The sequence below is a fragment of the Achroia grisella genome, unplaced genomic scaffold (assembly GCF_030625045.1).
Source record: "Achroia grisella isolate CSIRO2021 unplaced genomic scaffold, CSIRO_AGI_Agris_v1 utg509, whole genome shotgun sequence".
NCBI classification, from domain to species: domain Eukaryota; kingdom Metazoa; phylum Arthropoda; class Insecta; order Lepidoptera; family Pyralidae; genus Achroia; species Achroia grisella.
This window is the reverse complement of record NW_026712902.1, coordinates 552,071-568,897: the sequence shown is the minus strand read 5'-3', so window position 1 is coordinate 568,897 and position 16,827 is coordinate 552,071. Positions and strand designations below refer to the sequence as shown.

Genomic DNA, 16,827 nt, shown 5'->3' with positions numbered 1-16,827 from the left:
TGTGTGGAATTTAACTTTATTTTCTAAAATAAAAGTATTTGCTCTCAAAATAAGATTAGCCAGAATAAAAGACAGACAGACAGAAACATTGTAAAAATACTGTTTTAAACTTGATGCGGTCATTATTTATACGTATAATTAGTAAAAATCACGGGATCTTACCAAATTTATTTGCTGAAGTATTTCGGTAGTGTTTCAAAATGATCACGGGTAAACCAAGGGCAGCCTTTTCAGAGATATGCGTCTACCTTCACACGTCTTCGTTTGTTGCTAGAATAATATTCATCAGACAGACAGACATTTAATACACTTTTCGAAACATATCGAAATATCGGGAACTCAGCAAATAAATATAAAAAGATGTTTTTTATTTGTAAAAAATGTTATTTTGGTGTATGTACCATATTTATATTCATATGCATGTAGTTAAAAACGGTTATTTCAATATTTCAAACAGACACTCCAATTGTATTTATATGTATTGTATGAAAATAAACTGGACAGCTTACCTAATGGTAAGCAATGAGATTAGGTCTAGTCTATATACACACTATTAAAAATAAAGTAAAAGTAGCCCAAGTTACTCCTCAAAATCGGTCCAGAACCGTTTAAGAGATTAGCAAGAACAAACAGACAAAATTTTAAAAATTTCTTTTATGATCTAAATACCGTATATACTTTCATATGCATTTATTGAACGTCTATTAATTTTAAATTGCAAACAGCCACTTAATTTTAATTATTTGTATATGTTAACTGACATTCCATCATCATGTGACACTCTATTTTTTACCATAGACTGTATAAAAACTAAAAAAGTCTTTATTCTAAGTCTATGTAAAAGTAAAAGAAGACCTACCGATCTCGCCCAATTCTGAAAAAAAAGGATTCCCAATTCTAAACTATTTTAAGGTAAGCTCGAAATTTTTGTTTATCTATTTGATACCTTTTAACGATAAAACTGGTAAAGAAATTGAGATTATGTTGTATTACACAGAGATAAGTAGTTTTATATCAATAAACACAGACGAAGACGCGGGTAACAGCTAGTATTCTATAATAATTGAATTACATAATTTTTACAATAGCCGAACGGCACAGATTATCTTATTAATAAACGAAAAAGTTTGCGAGTATAAACTTCTCGCAAATACTACTGAATTTACTTTTTTTTTATTAATTTTATTTGTATGTCTCTTGTGTTTATTATATCTTTTTTTTATGATGATATTAACTACTTCAGCCGCGATTTGATACGGCTTATACTGAATTAACTAATTACTTGATGACTTTACAGTGTTATACTTAGCTTTTATACATCAAAATAACACATAGATTATAAATTTCATGTGAAACAGCAGGCACAGCTAGTATTATTATGAACTTGTCTAAAGCCATCCGACAATGAAAAATGTCTATGACAAATATAAAAAAAAATGTAGGTATATTCAAAAAAGGAATTATGTATTTAAATAGAAATAACGCCATCTATACGCAGAATGCTGTAATATCTAATCACATACATCTCGTTGCTAAAATTTCAATGTTGCAATTGTTTTTACCGTTGCCCACTAGATGTCACTAAAAATATTTTTACAATTACAAAAGAAATAAATACGACATAAGATTTTTTTATAGAGCTATTTATTATTATTTTGAATCTTATTAACAATTACATTTTGGCATCCCATTTACGTAATATTACATTAAAATATTGCAATTAAACGATTCTCAATAAATATTAACAAATGTTACTAATTATTAAAATTTTAGTAGGTATGTGTTCATGTAGCAGCGGCAGAGAAGGAGGTGGAATGATGAGTCCAGTGATTGATATTAACATTATGTATATTAATGAAATATTTACAAATGGTACCTATATATACAAGAGGATTCGTTATTTATTGTTCCTCGGAACTAGGCAACTGTGTTGCCACGCGATAATAATAAATTCGTCACAAAATCATTGTAATTATGTCATTAAATATAACAAATCAATAAACAAGCCAGTAAAAATAGAATATATTTGGCAGTTGATACAAAATCCTAATAGCTCTGAATTCATGACTTATTGGCTAAACATATAGTAAATAACCTCAAAAAAATCAACAACACTTAAAAATATGAAAAATGACAACATTATAAAGAAATATATATATATATTCATATATTTAAGTATTAACTAATATGTATAAAATATAATATAATCTATACATCTGTATATATAAATAGAATTGAAGTGTCTGTTTGTAATTTTTAAATAACCGTTTTGTACATGCATAAGAATATAAATACGGTAACACCAAAATAACATTTATTACAATTTTTGTCTGTCTGTCTGTCTGTTTGTTCTGCCAAATGGCTATAATTTTGAGTTTTTTTGGCAAGTAGCTGATGTCATAAGGAGTAACTTAGGCTACTTTTACTTTAGAAACATTCTTTTATTTTAGAAAAATATAGTTAAATTCCACGCGGACGAAGTCGCGAGTACAGCTAGTATACAATATACATCATCGATTAAACAGAAAATTGTCAATTTTCAAATATAAATTGCTTTTTATATATCAATAAATTACAAAATTATCTAAATATTTTAAAATGATATATAACAATAAAACTTTAAGGGAAAAAATAATTTAAATAAATAAAAAAAAAAACTTTAAATACTTGTCTTGTAAAAACAAAATACATTTTGAATAGTGCCTTTTTTCTATTTAACCAACGATATATATTATATATCCTACAGTTTCCTAGTTTCCTTTATCGTCCACGTGGTATATAAGTGGTTCTTCTATTGTCTGATCCTCAACCGCATCCAATGGCCTCCTTTGATCATGAGGTTCACTGACTGTCGGTCCAGCTCGGACGGTATACATGTCTTCTCATACGGCACCAGCTCCATATCACGTAGCAGCTGGTATAACATCACTTTGACTTCACACAGCGCGAATCTTGAACCTACATGAAATATATAATTTTAGTCTATATATTCTCTTAATTTGATCATTTATTGATTTCAAAGATAATATCTGTTTACATGCAGGGTCGGATCTACTTAAGGGCTTTTTGGGCTGCAGTTCAGGGCCTCGAGGGTACAAAGAGTCCCCCAGCCCCCACTGAAACGATGAGCCAGCCATCACTGCGCTCGTCCATATTTTAGGGAGCCCAATGACCCGGCCCACCACGCCGCCACATGTCTGGACATTTTAGTGAGCATACCTACTCATTCCACTCAACCACGTCAATGGTGATCAGTTATCCCATCTTGTCAAATGACAATTCACGATGGTTTCCAGGACTAAGTCCAGGATTTGTTACCTACATCATATGAAATTAAAATTCAAAATATCTTTATTCATGTAGGTTTATTACAGACTCTTATGATATGTCAAATCTACCGTCAGTTCGGAATGATTTCGAGATGAGAAGAACTGACAAGAAACTCAGCTCGTATTCTTTTCAAATAAATGTTGTACATGTTTACAATAATACTGATTCATTATAAATTCTAATTTGGGAGAATAGAGTGACCACCAGCATATGCTATTGCAAAAGCAAATAATTTAATTATAAATGTTTGTTAAAAACTAATTATAGATGGTTTTTTTTTGTAATTGTTCTACGTATGTATGTTTGTGTGTGTGTATGTGTGCATACATATATATATGTAAAATGTATCTATATCAAATGTGTAAATGTATGTTTATTAATAATAATAATAATCTCATGATAATTCACACAGCACCATCTAGACCCAAGTTAAGCTAACTAAAGCTTGTGTTATGGGTACTAGATAACTGATACATATATATAGATATTTTTTTTCGTAAATACATACATATTATACATAGAAAATACCCAGACCGATACAAACAATCATACTCATGAATATAAATGTTTGTGCCGTGCTAGGAATCGAACCCGCGACCATCGGACGTAAAGCGGTGTGCCAGACCGCTAGACCACCGAGGTCGTCAAAATGTTTATATCAATAATGGTTGTCAATAAATGTTTATCTTTCTTTCTTAATCAGTGTTCGTAACCTGAACAGACCAGTCCCCACAAGCGGCACCCGTTCACGAGTATAACGGATATATCGGGGTATAAGTCTTACCAATACAATTTCTGGGTCCAATTCCAAACGGCATGTATGTATAAGGTTTGATGTTGTGCTTGTTCTCTTCAGAGAACCTTTCAGGGTCGAACTTCTGAGGGTCTGGGAAGTAATTAGGGTCCCGATGAAAGGCCCACACAGGAATTTCTATACCCTCTCCTTCACGGATCTGCGTGAAACACAAGTGAATATTTACATTTATGTGTGTAAGATGGGGAATTGATACAGGACGAATCATCGAGATGATTGCAAAATCCACTAATAATGATGACGAGTTAGGCTTTGAAGCCGGAAACCCCAAGTAGATCCGTGACTTGTGACACATGTGTAGGTTTATGTTGATAAGAGTGAAATAATTAGATACTTATGTACTTATTTAATAATTTATATAAACAAAAGACGACATCTTTGACTGCCTAAACAAACCGGAAGTGAAGGTGAAAGAAATAATCACAGATAATATAAAAACAGAGAGCACAAAAGTTGTACAGAGTAGGTTACATTACGATACAAGTTAAAATATTCTAACAGTTTAAAAGGGCCTTTTAGAATGCATTAACACTCGCCATCACTATTTGCAGCATCCCCCCAGGCCCAACTAAGTCCGGGATAAACCCATTTCTAATAGAATAGAATAGAATAGAAAATCATTTATTCAAATAAACTTAATTTAAGCACTTTTGAATAGTCATAACAATTTGTTTTTTATCTACCACTCGTTCGGAAAGCTGTCTCATCACAAGAAGAACGAGCAAGAAACTTGTGTGTTGCTCTTTTAAATAATCCTTGTAAGTTTACATTTACAAGTCGAAACGTGTGAATACAAACTACCAACAAGCACTAATTTTTTGGGTCAAATATAATCATGCAATAAGATTAAATCAGTCGTAGTGATAAGAGCAGACCAGTCCCTACAAGCAGCACTCGTTCACGAGTATGACGGATGAGCCAGCCATCACTGCGCTCGACCATATTTTAGGGAGCCCATTGACCCGGCCCACCACGCCGCCACACGTCTGGACATTTTAGTGAGCATGACTACTCATTCCACACGACCACGTCACAGCTACAAAAATTACTATATGGTAGTTACAGTATTCGCACTTTACATAAGGATGCATGCGGCAATCAATACAAAAGCCGCTACGCTATCATATATCAAGAAAGCAGTATGAAAATTAAAATTATAACGTTGTCCGCAAATAAACTTATTCTTGCTATATATTGCTATCATCTATAAATTCATCTATCTTATAATAGGCTTTTTTACATAACATTTGTTTAATATAAGATTTGAATTGCCTCTCTGTAAGATTTAGCGTAGACTCTGGCAGTTTATTATAGAATCTTACGCAATTACCATAAAATGAATTACTAACTTTGTGTAGACGGCATTTAGGTAAAATTAGCTTATTTTTATTGCGTAAGTTTCTACTTGTACAGTCTTTAAGTTTCTTGAAACTATCTGTTTTTCCTTGTATACATAATATTTTCATAAATGTACTGTGAGGCAATGGTGAGGATATTTGATTGTTTAAAGCATTGACGTAATGACTCTCTAGAACCCATACCATAAATAGAACGTATGGCTCTCTTTTGTAAAATAAATATAGTATTTATATCGGCAGCTTTACCCCATAGCAGTATGCCATATGACATAATGCTATGGAAATAACTAAAATATACAAGTTTTGCCGTCGCCACGTCTGTTAATTGCCTTATCCTTCTAATTGCATAAGCAGCAGAACTAAGTCTACTGGCTAATTTTGAAATATGGGGCCCCCATTGTAACTTCGAGTCCACTGTTATTCCTAAAAAAACTGTATCATTAACAAAATTTACTATTTCATCATTAAGCAATAGCTGCGTATTTACTTGTTTTACATTAGGCAGCGTGAATTTAATGCACTTAGTTTTGTTGGAGTTCAATAATAGATTATTACATGTGAACCAATTTAGTATAGCAGAGATAGCATAATTTACATCGTCTAATTGATTACATTGGCGACCAATTTTAAACACTAACGAAGTATCATCCGCAAATAACACTATATCTGCAACTTTCTCTACCATGTAGGGAAGGTCATTTATATAAATTAAAAAGAGAAATGGGCCTAATATTGAACCTTGAGGAACGCCCATTTTTATATTAGTTCCCTTAGACTTTACACCATCAATATCTACAGTTTGCACCCTATCCTCTAGATAAGTTTTCATTAGACTTAGGTCATTATCTCTAATACCATAATATTTGAGCTTGTACAAAAGTGTTTCATGATCTACGCAATCAAACGCCTTCGACAAGTCACAAAAAACGCCGAGAGCAATTATTACTTACAATATTTGTAATAATCCTTACATTGGGTACTTCATTAGTACTGGGGGGAAGGGGATTATTAGTAATGTGGATTAATAACCCCATTGCTAGTAATGTACCATGTCAGGTCGACCTCCACGCGGTTCCCCCTGGAAACCGTCGTGTTAAATTCCTGATAAATTTGTCACGATGTGCTAACTGACCTGACCTCATGCTCATCTTATCATCCTCCACTGGTGCCCCGCCAGCGTAAACCGTTAGCGCAGGCGGGTGCACCATTCCATTATCATCCACAAAAAAAAACTCATTAGTACTAACCACAAACTACCTTTTTTTTAATATCTATTTAAAATATCGGATTTTTTCTACAATATTGATGTAAAGTCTAATATGTGCATTTAATGAATAGCTGTTCATTTGAAATTATGACCAATTTACACTCAGCCCGAGTGGGCAGGGAAGTGAGCAGTGCAAGAGTGTAAACACGAGTGTAAACACTTCCCATGCCATTGTCGCTGCCACTCGCGCTGCCCGGCGCTCCCTCGATTGTCGGTTTTTCGTGCGCGAGTCAAAGGACTGGCAGCGCGAGTGGCAGCGTGTTTTTACATTCAGCCCACGCTCAGTTGTCGCCCGGCAATATTTCCAGCAGCGCGAGTGGCAGGGGAAGCGGCTGAATGTAAACGTAGCATTACAAACTTCAATTTTATTTATGTGTGTACAGATGATACTTACTATAAAATCTTCTTTAGATTCGCTGTTGGGTTTGCCCAGGTTGTAGTCTTTGATACACTTTCTGTCCAAACCCACCGCTGGAGGCCACAGCCTGAGGGCCTCTGTAATAGAATACAAAATCCTTTATTTAATTTAAGCACTTTTGAATAGTCATAACATTCTTTTTAATCTACCGCTCATTCGGAAAGCTGTCTCATCACAAGAAGAACGAGCAAGAAACTTGTGTGTTGCTCTTTTAAATAATCCTTGTAAGTTTACATTTACAAGTCGAAACGTGTTAATATAAACTACCAACCAGCACTAATTTATTAGGGTCAAATATATCCACAATAAGATTAACCAATTAGTATACGACAGACCTTATCAGTCTAGCAGTTTATCACATTGCATTACTCCCCTCCGATCGATCCCCGTCCAATTCAAACGGGGTTCGAAATTACGACGGCCTGAGCCGAGGTTCAAACCCCTAGCAGTGCCCTAAAACTACAGTCGTATCCGTCAGGCGGGAGTTGGCCTTCAGCCGCTCTATAAGTCCTTCCTTTGGTTTGGAGTGCCATCTGCACTCGCCCCCTATCGTCCGGTAGCGCTATAAAGGCCAGCTGCAGCCAACAGCATTAGAGTAGTCCGAAAATAACGCTTTAGATTCTATGGTTGCGGGTTCGATTCCTCGAACGATACAAACATTTGTATTCATGAATATGATCGTTTGGAGTGGTCTTATCAAGCAAATTAAAGACAGAATTGGAGTCGTGTCGTATCAACGTTTAAAGAGCATGATGGAAGATTGTGGACAGTGGCAAGAGCTCCACCGACAATAACCTCGCTCTTAAATCATTAATGAATGAACTAACAAAAAACCGAAAGGGGATTGTTAGTACTGTGGATTTATCAATCCATCCCTCATCACTAGCAATGTACCATCAGCTTGGTTCCCCATGGAAACCATCATGTCAAATTCCTCGTGAATTTGTCACGATGGGCTAACTGACCTGACCTCATGTTCATCTTATCATCCTCCACTGGTGCCCCGCCAGCGTATACCGTTAGCGCAGGCGGGTGCACCATTCCATTATCGACCTTAAAAAAAAACTATAAAAAAACCATTTTAATCTATACATATAAATAAAATTGGAGTGTCTGTTTGTTATATTGAAATAACTGTTTTTTACTACATGCATATGACTATAAATACGGTACATACACCAAAATAACATTTTCTACAACTTTTGTCTTTCTGTCCGTCTGTTTGTCTGTTTGTTCCGGCTAACCTCTGGAAAGGTTGGACCGATTTTGATTGAAATGTTTTTTGGCATGTCCATATATGTAATAATAAGTAAATCAAATTTGGCTACTTTTATTTTCCTGTCAAAATAAATCTCCTCAAGTTTCTCCAAAACCCACGGGACGATAGTCAGTTCGTGCAGAGTAAACGCCATAGCTGATGATACGAACCAGCGACGAAGAACAAATTGAAATGTGTTTTATATACCAGACGTGAAAAAATTACGAATCAATCATATAGTCTAGCGGTCTAAATCCCCGCTTTACGACCGATGGTCGCGAGTTCAATATTCGCATTCTCTCAACATTTGTATTCACATCAATGATTGTTTGTAAAAAAATCCGATATTTTAAAAAGATATAAAAGATGTATGTATTTAGGAAAAAAAAAATATCTATGTATTTGTATCAGTTGTCTAGGATCCATAACACAAGCTTTAGCTAGCTTAACTTGGGTCTAGATGGCGCTGTGTGAATTGTCCTGAGATTATTATTATTATTATTATTATATACCTGAAACAACCATGTCCATATATGCCATATTCTGAATAGAGTCGAAATCAAATTTGCCACCAGTTTTCCTGTCATTCTCCCTGATCTCCTCCGCCAGTTTCTCCTGAACCTCAGGGTTTATAGTCAGTTCGTGCAGAGTAAACGCCATAGCTGATGATACGGTCTCAAAACCAGCGACGAAGAACAAAATGGCTTGAGCAATCAAATCGTTGTCTGACCAGACTGAAAAAAATTAAGTAATCAATACATATAGTTTTTGTTTAAAATCCCGTATAATTATTATCCGATAATAGTTTGTTCAATAATCCGATTCTCGCATGTGTTAGAGTTCACATCAATATCGTAGAAAAAAAATCCGATATTTTAAAAAGATATTAAAAGAAGGTACCCAATGTAAAGATTATTACAAATATTGTAAATAGCGCCATCTAGTATTTATAGATCGACCTACTACACTGACTTCGGTCTATAAATACGGAGGTTTTTGTAATTCGTGTTAATTACTAAACATTTTAATCGACCGCAGAGCGTCCGGTGTGTTTTGGATATTGTGTTTGTGAATTGTTGTAGAGACGGGTTTAGACACCGATAGCCGCCGCACTGCAACCTGCAAGTTGTGAAGGTGAGTGTTAATGCATTACTAAAACTGTCTTTCTTTGTGTTCCATCCTCACAAACAGTTCTCAATCACCGCTAACAGTGTATCGTGTCAATCCACGTAGCCGTCAGATTATTTAGATAAGTCGTCATCATAATAAAATCAAACAATATTTTTTTATTTGTAAAAAGTTACATACCTTTGTTTACTTCTCTCTTCCCGACCGCTGATTCTTCTGCTGTGGAGAAGCCAGCATCTGCCGTTGCCATTTCTTTATCGTGGGACAATTTTCCTGTGAACATAATAACATTTATATATTATAATTATACATATAATAATAACATATATTATATCTGTATACATATATTGATAAGTGATTTCATTAGGTACATTATAATAGTCTCAGGACACTAAAACAGTGCCATCTACACAGAAGTTAAGCTAGCTGAAGCTTGTGTAGCCGCCGGAGTTGCGATGGACTAACATTCGATCCCGCGACTCCGGCAATAGGCGCTTCGTCGGGATACCTTGGAGTTTTTAGTGAGTAGGAGTCTCACAGTACCCGTTTTACCTCCCCCGGGACTGGCGGGTCATCATGAGGGATATTCTCCAAGTAAAAAAAAAGCTAAAGCTTGTATTATGGGTACTAGATAACTGATACAAATACATAGATATTGTTTTCGTAAATACAGAAAACACCCAGACCGATACAAACAATCATACTCATGAACAAATGTTTGTGCAGTGCGAGGAATTGAACCCGTGATCATCGGAAGTAAGGTGTGCTAAACCGCTAGATCACCGAGGACGGCAAATGATGACCTGATATATATAATGTTACAGCATCTGAAATGATTACTCACCTTTTTTGGCCTCCATTAGCAGATGGATGAGGTCAGGCCTCACCACCCTGTTTTCCTCACGATCATTCATTGCATATTGTACGACGTTTTTGAAATAGTTAGCGTGGCTCTTTGAGAATAAACCAATTTTCAATTTCTACAAAAAACATTAATAATCATTAAATTCCAGATTGTCTATAAAAGATTGCTATAAGAATTGTTCTTTTATCATGTTTGTTCTACCATTTGCATTAAGAAAATAATAAAAATAGAGTACAATAGGCGAAAGAAAACGGCCTTACATATCGTTACATGTTCATGTGCAAATTGTTCCGCAAGGGTCTATTCTTGGCCCATTTCTATTTCTTATTAATATTGTTTCTGACCTCAGCTTAGGTTTAGGTTAGCTGAAAATTCAGTCAGATATAAAAAAATATGTTTGTCATATAAATCTTCTAGTCACCGTGCAAAGTGTTCTTCAAGGGTCAATTCTTGGCCCATTTCTATTTCTGACTCTTATTATTTCAGACCTCGGCTTAAAGACAGCAACATTCTATCAGATATCAAAAACCTTGTTTGTCATATTAATTTTCTAATGACAATGCAAATTGTTCTCCAGGGTCGATGCTTGGCCCATTTCTATTTCTTACTCTTAACGTTTCTTTGCTGTCTATAACCTGAGGTAACAGGTTATAAACATCAAAATTTAGTCTGATATCAAAAACATTGTTTGTCATATTAATTTTCTAATCATCGTGCAAAATTGTTCCTAAAAGGTCGATTCTTGATCCATTTCTATTTCTAATTCTTATCGTTTCCAGAGTTTAGAGAAACACGAACCCACTGGGGAACATGGGTTGAACAAAAAAAGAAAAATTCAACTAAAACATGCACTTACTTCCATAATTTTAGGGACAAACATGAATCCAAACATTTTTATTAATTGTTTAAACGTTATCTTTGTCAACCCTTTGCCTTTCAAGTAAAATTCGTTGTTTTGATCTGTATGAGAGTCTACTTTTAAACCAAAAGCACAGCTCGCGATGACATCGTTGGCGTATCTTGTGGCAAGATCTTTACTATCGACGTCCAGGTAACCTACTGATAAAGGAAAAATAATAAAAAACACTCAAAATACTGGCAACGCAGGCCCATCTATTATTAAATTACGAGGAACTTGTACTGCTTCTGTTTCTTTATTATCCCATTTATTTCTGGTCGGCGTAATATGTTTTTCTCTTCCATTCATCCTTCCAGTCGTCTCGTTATTTACTCCCTTTCTTACCATATCATCTTTTACACAGTCCATCCATCTCTTTTTCGGCATTAATTTTCCTCTACCTCTCCTTCAGGAACCTGACTTTAATTGTTGATTTCTATATGTATTGGTATGTATGTGTATATATTATTAAGTTATGTAAATATTGTGTATTATATGTTAATCATAATGTACCGCCCACATGAATCTCTGTTTGCTCTATGGTTGACTGGGAGAAAATGCCTCTAGGTGTTAAGTCTGCCATCTGCACCTTTATTTGTGTATCTGTGCATTAAAGTATAATAAATAATATATATATATATATATAAATACATTAAATACATAAATTCTTACCTCCCGACTCAGCGATTTTTTTATTCAACGTCTCAATCATTTGATTGCCCACATCTACCATGAAAGGTACCATAAAACGCATCTTGGAGCTGGTGAACGCTGGACTCAATGTTGAGCGCATGTCTTTCCAATCATTACCTATAAAAAATATTTTCCTTAATAATGATAATAACCCTCTCTTATGTTACTTTACATTCAGCCGCTTCCCCTGCCACTCGAGCGGCTGGAAATATTGCCGCGGTAGCGTCGACGGGAGTCGACGCGAGTGAGTGTCGTTTACACTCAGCCCTCATACTTATTTACCGGGCGACACTTCCTAACTGAGCGAGAGGGCTGAATGTAAACACACGCTGCCACTCGCGCTGCTCCAGTCCTTTGACTCGCGCACGAAAAACCGACACTCTAGGGAGCGCCGGGCAGCGCGGGTGCCAGCGCTTGGCAAATGTTTGTATTGGGCGAGGAACCGAACCTGCAACAATCGTACGGCAAGACGGTGTTCTGAGTGATATTATACTATTAGTTTTTTAAACAAAAATCTTTTTGTTTTCTTAAACAACACACTCAGACTGATAAACAATCATACTTATGAATACAAATGTTTATATTGTGCGGGAAATCGAGCCTGCAACAATCGTAAGGCAAAGTGTTACGTTTTTGTTTTTTATAAAAACAACATTTGTATTTCTAAATAAAAAGTTCACGATGATCGGTTCAGTAGTTTCTGCGTAAAAGCGTAACAAACATACCTACTTTCAGACTTTATAATAGCAATCGTAAGGATTTGTATTTTTACTATAAATAAAATATGTATCACCTTTCAACGAGATCAAACTACGTCCGAAAAACGCATCAGTTTTCTCGTTCAAGAATATTCTGTGGTCTAGAAAGTGTTCGAAATCCTTGATCCCTATCTTCTTGGCCAGTTCGATATCCCTTATCATGACGGTTGGGTGCACAAAATCGTATTTGCCGATAAACCTAAATAACAAAATCGTTTTATTGTTGCTAAGTTGTAGAAATAACATTATTATCATAATACTAGCTGCTAATTTTTATTGGATCGATTCGAATGGTGACTATTTCAAAATCAAAACAATATATGTCTGTATGTCTCTCTGTCAGTATCTGTCTTATTACAAAAAGATAAACCTGGTTTAGCACTAGTAATAAACCATTCACCAATGTATTCCTTATTACAAAATAAAGTTTATCTCTAAACCGTAATTCGTCTCTGGTCTAAAGTTAGACCTGCGATGCCCCTACTTTCACAGTGGTCTAAATGCAAAAAGTCAAACTCCATAATTAAGTATTGTAAGTTGTTGTTTTTTGAAAAATAGCTTAACTAAATTAAAAATATATTAACTAAAAATATATAAAAGCCGTCATTTGTTATTTTATTCACTTTTTTGACTTTGAAATGGTCACCATTCGAATCGATCCAATAAAAATATCTCGCCGTTCCTTTTCTCCGTGTACTTGTAATTTAATACTGATTTTCTGCCTAATGTACATAAATAAATATTATATATTAATGAAATAGTTATAATGAAGACATAGATAAATATTTTTTTTTACTTTCTACATTCTTCTTTGAAGTAATATTATTTGTTATCATTTCAGTATTCTTGTAAAACGGAACGCAATTGTAGACTGACAGAATTGAGTGACTGATTTCTGTGTATTATCTGTGGGGAATATATAATGAACGATTTAACTGTAGTACATGTACTAAGTACCAAGTAGTCCTCTGTTAGATCTGGATTCATAATAATGTTAGGTTTATTCCAAGTATTAACATTAGGAATGGTTTAAACCTCGACCATATAGACCACATTTCGTCCGAGTTTTAATAGAAATTTTGTAATAAGACCGTATATGTTTAAAACTAGCTTTTACCCGCGGCTTCGCTCGCGTTAATTTATTACTTTCATCCCCCATTTTATCCCTTTGGGGGTAGAATTAATCAAAATCATTTCTTAGCGGATGTCTACGTCATAACATCTACCTGCATGCCAAATTTCAGCCCGATCCGTCCAGTGGTTTTGGCTGTGCGTTGATAGATCACAATGTCAGTCACCTTTGAGTTATATATATTTAGGTTAAGATTATGTGTGAATACAAAATATATAATATTATTTATACGTAATGGAATTGTTACTAACACTTACCTTTCCCCTGGAAACGCATAGTAATTTCTTTCTATACTTTCAGTGAACAGATCAATACGGAACATAAGCCTGGCCATATTACCCAGTATAGGGAGCGGTTTGAAATGCTTGATGCCATGTTTACTGAACCTGGAGTACACCTGGTGGTAGTACAACCAGAGGGCAGCCAGGATCAACCCCACCCAGATTAGAAATAACATCGTCTGTAACATAAAGAGAATTGTGCGAAATTAATTAACGCTACAAACTTTATTAAAGAAAGAAAGAAAGAAAAGAAAGAAAAATATTTTATTCAGTGCAATGTAAAAAATACAATATAAACTTATATAGGCATAATGAAGGGATTTTAAATTATTTGATTTAAAATCCCTTCATTATTATGCCCGTTGATTAATGTAACGCAGCAGGCTACGCGCGTTTGTCGATTAACTCCATTGAATTCATGAGGGACCCACTTTTCAAGCCTTTTCACCTTCCCAATTTGCTAAAGGATTAAAACAGTTTTGTCACTAACACCGCAGCCTGCAGCTAACTCGGACGGGTTTGCGATGGATCCGCTTCCACAATAGCCTTCAATTCTTCATTATCAACCTTGGATTTCGGCCGCCCACGGAGATTGCTTTGCAGGTCGAAATTTCCAGAACGAAAACGTTAGAACCAAAAATGCACGTGTTTTCTTTTGCGAGACCACTGCCATACACATCATTAATACTTCGAGCCGTTTAGCACCGTGTAGCACTGGTGTAACACAGCGGAACTCGTACTCGTAAATAACGCGATATTTTAAGTTTTTCATTTTGTACGGTTCAGTAGTTTAGGAGTCCATCGCGGACAAACAACGTGACACGTAATTTTTATATATTCTATATTAATTCAGTAGATAAAAAAAAATTTATGACTATTTAAAAGTGCTTAAATTAAGTTTATTTTATTTATTTATTTATTCATTTATTTCAGGCAACTAGGCCCATATTATAAATACCTTAGAGACTAACATACATATAATATAATATTTAAAAACTAATTCAATGATATTGTCAGTGTGTTATTTGAATAAATGATTTTTTATTCTATTCTATTCTATTCTAATCTTTAACACTCACCGGTCGATATATTACACCACTATTACAAAACAATGACTGTAACAAAGACTGGCCGCATATTACAATGCGATTAGATAGCATTATCACACCTGTTTTTAAAATATAAACCATTAGCTGTGCCTGCGACTTCGTCCGCGTTTATAGTGACCTACTAACTATAGAAAAATATTTAATAATCTAATGCCCAATTTACACTCAGCCCGAGTGGGCAGGGAAGTGAGCAGCGCGAGAGTGTAAACACGAGTGGAAACACTTCCCATGCCATTGGCGCTGCCCCTCGCGCTGCCCGGCGCTCCCTCGCTTATCGGTTTTTCGTGCGCGAGTCAAAGGACTGGCAGCGTGTGTTTACATTCAGCCCTCTCGCTCAGTTGTCGCCCGGCAATATTTCCGGCAGCGCGAGTGGCAGGGGAAGCGGCTGAATGTAAACGTAGCATAAAGGTAACAATTTTGTCATACATTGAAATTTGTTGAGTTCAAGTGTTGTTGTTGTTGTTGTTCAAATGGAATACAGTGAAATACTTACATACGTTTATTATATATACATATCTACATAAATAATACACATAGAAATTACCCCAATACAAACAATCATACTCATGAATATAAATATTTGTACCGTGCAAGGAATCGAACCCGCGACCATCGAAAGTATGTGGTGTGCTAAACCACTAGGTCATCGCGGCTGTCGATATATTCTAATGAAATTCGTGATGAATTTGTCACGATGGGCTAACTGACCTGACCTCATACTCATCTTATCATCCTCCACTGGTGCCCTGTTAGCGCAGGCGGGTGCACGTTTCATTATCATTGATTTTGAAGTCATATTTTTTTATTCTACTACTCATTCGGAAGGCAGTCATCACAAGTACAAGATAGAAGAAACTTGGATGTTGCCCTTTTTGAATTGTTCACTTTTTTATGTTAATATAAGAAAACTAGCTGAACCGACAAACGTTGTTTTGCCTAAAAATAAAAAATATAAATTTAGGGGTGGACTACCCCTAACATTTAGGAGGATGAAAAATAGATGTTGGCCAATTCTCAGACCTACTCAATACGCTCACAAAACTCCATGAGAATGGCTCAAGCCGTTTCGGAAGAGTATGGGAACGAAAACTGTAACACGAGAATTTTATATATAAGATTAAGGCACTTACCTATCAGTTGACCTTACGTTTCTTCCTGACCAACTAAGCCACAATTACGGTCGATAGCGATAATGATATATACCTAATAAATGACAAAAAAATGTCCTACGTGAATTAATAATTTGTTTGACCTTCACCTTGACTATTCACTCGTTACAATAAAAAAATAACAGTAAAATTAACAGCTCTCAATTCCAAGTCCCACTAATAGTACACATTATAAAATTACGGGATATTTACTATAAAAATATTATTTATAAGCACTCGAAGCATAATTCGATGTTACTTAATAACCTCAAAATCATTTACTGAATTCAACTTCTAATAATTGTAAACAAACTTTATATTTATCATTTCAGCGCCCTCTATTGAATAGCGTCAGTATTACTTAGCAGAT

General features: G+C 35.1%; 1 protein-coding gene across 4 annotated transcripts; it reads right to left on the bottom strand.

Moving 5' to 3' along the window:
• Positions 1 to 2,658: 2,658 nt before the first annotated feature.
• LOC131846324 (cytochrome P450 9e2-like) lies at positions 2,659 to 16,519 on the bottom strand. 4 transcript variants are annotated; one of them, XM_059195600.1, is made up of 11 exons: positions 16,440 to 16,519; positions 14,177 to 14,379; positions 12,823 to 12,986; positions 12,009 to 12,146; positions 11,295 to 11,497; positions 10,418 to 10,553; positions 9,754 to 9,846; positions 8,958 to 9,179; positions 7,164 to 7,264; positions 4,115 to 4,283; positions 2,659 to 2,958 (listed from the first exon to the last, which is right to left on the bottom strand). In XM_059195600.1, exons 2-11 carry the CDS (start codon positions 14,374 to 14,376, stop codon positions 2,792 to 2,794), a joined length of 1,593 nt encoding a protein of 530 aa, XP_059051583.1. In that variant the 5' UTR covers positions 14,377 to 14,379; positions 16,440 to 16,519; the 3' UTR covers positions 2,659 to 2,791. The 4 variants fall into 4 exon arrangements, with proteins under 4 accessions (XP_059051583.1, XP_059051585.1, XP_059051584.1 ...); XM_059195602.1 differs by having other exon boundaries at positions 11,295 to 11,494; XM_059195601.1 differs by lacking the exon at positions 16,440 to 16,519 and adding an exon at positions 15,280 to 15,320.
• Positions 16,520 to 16,827: the final 308 nt, after the last annotated feature.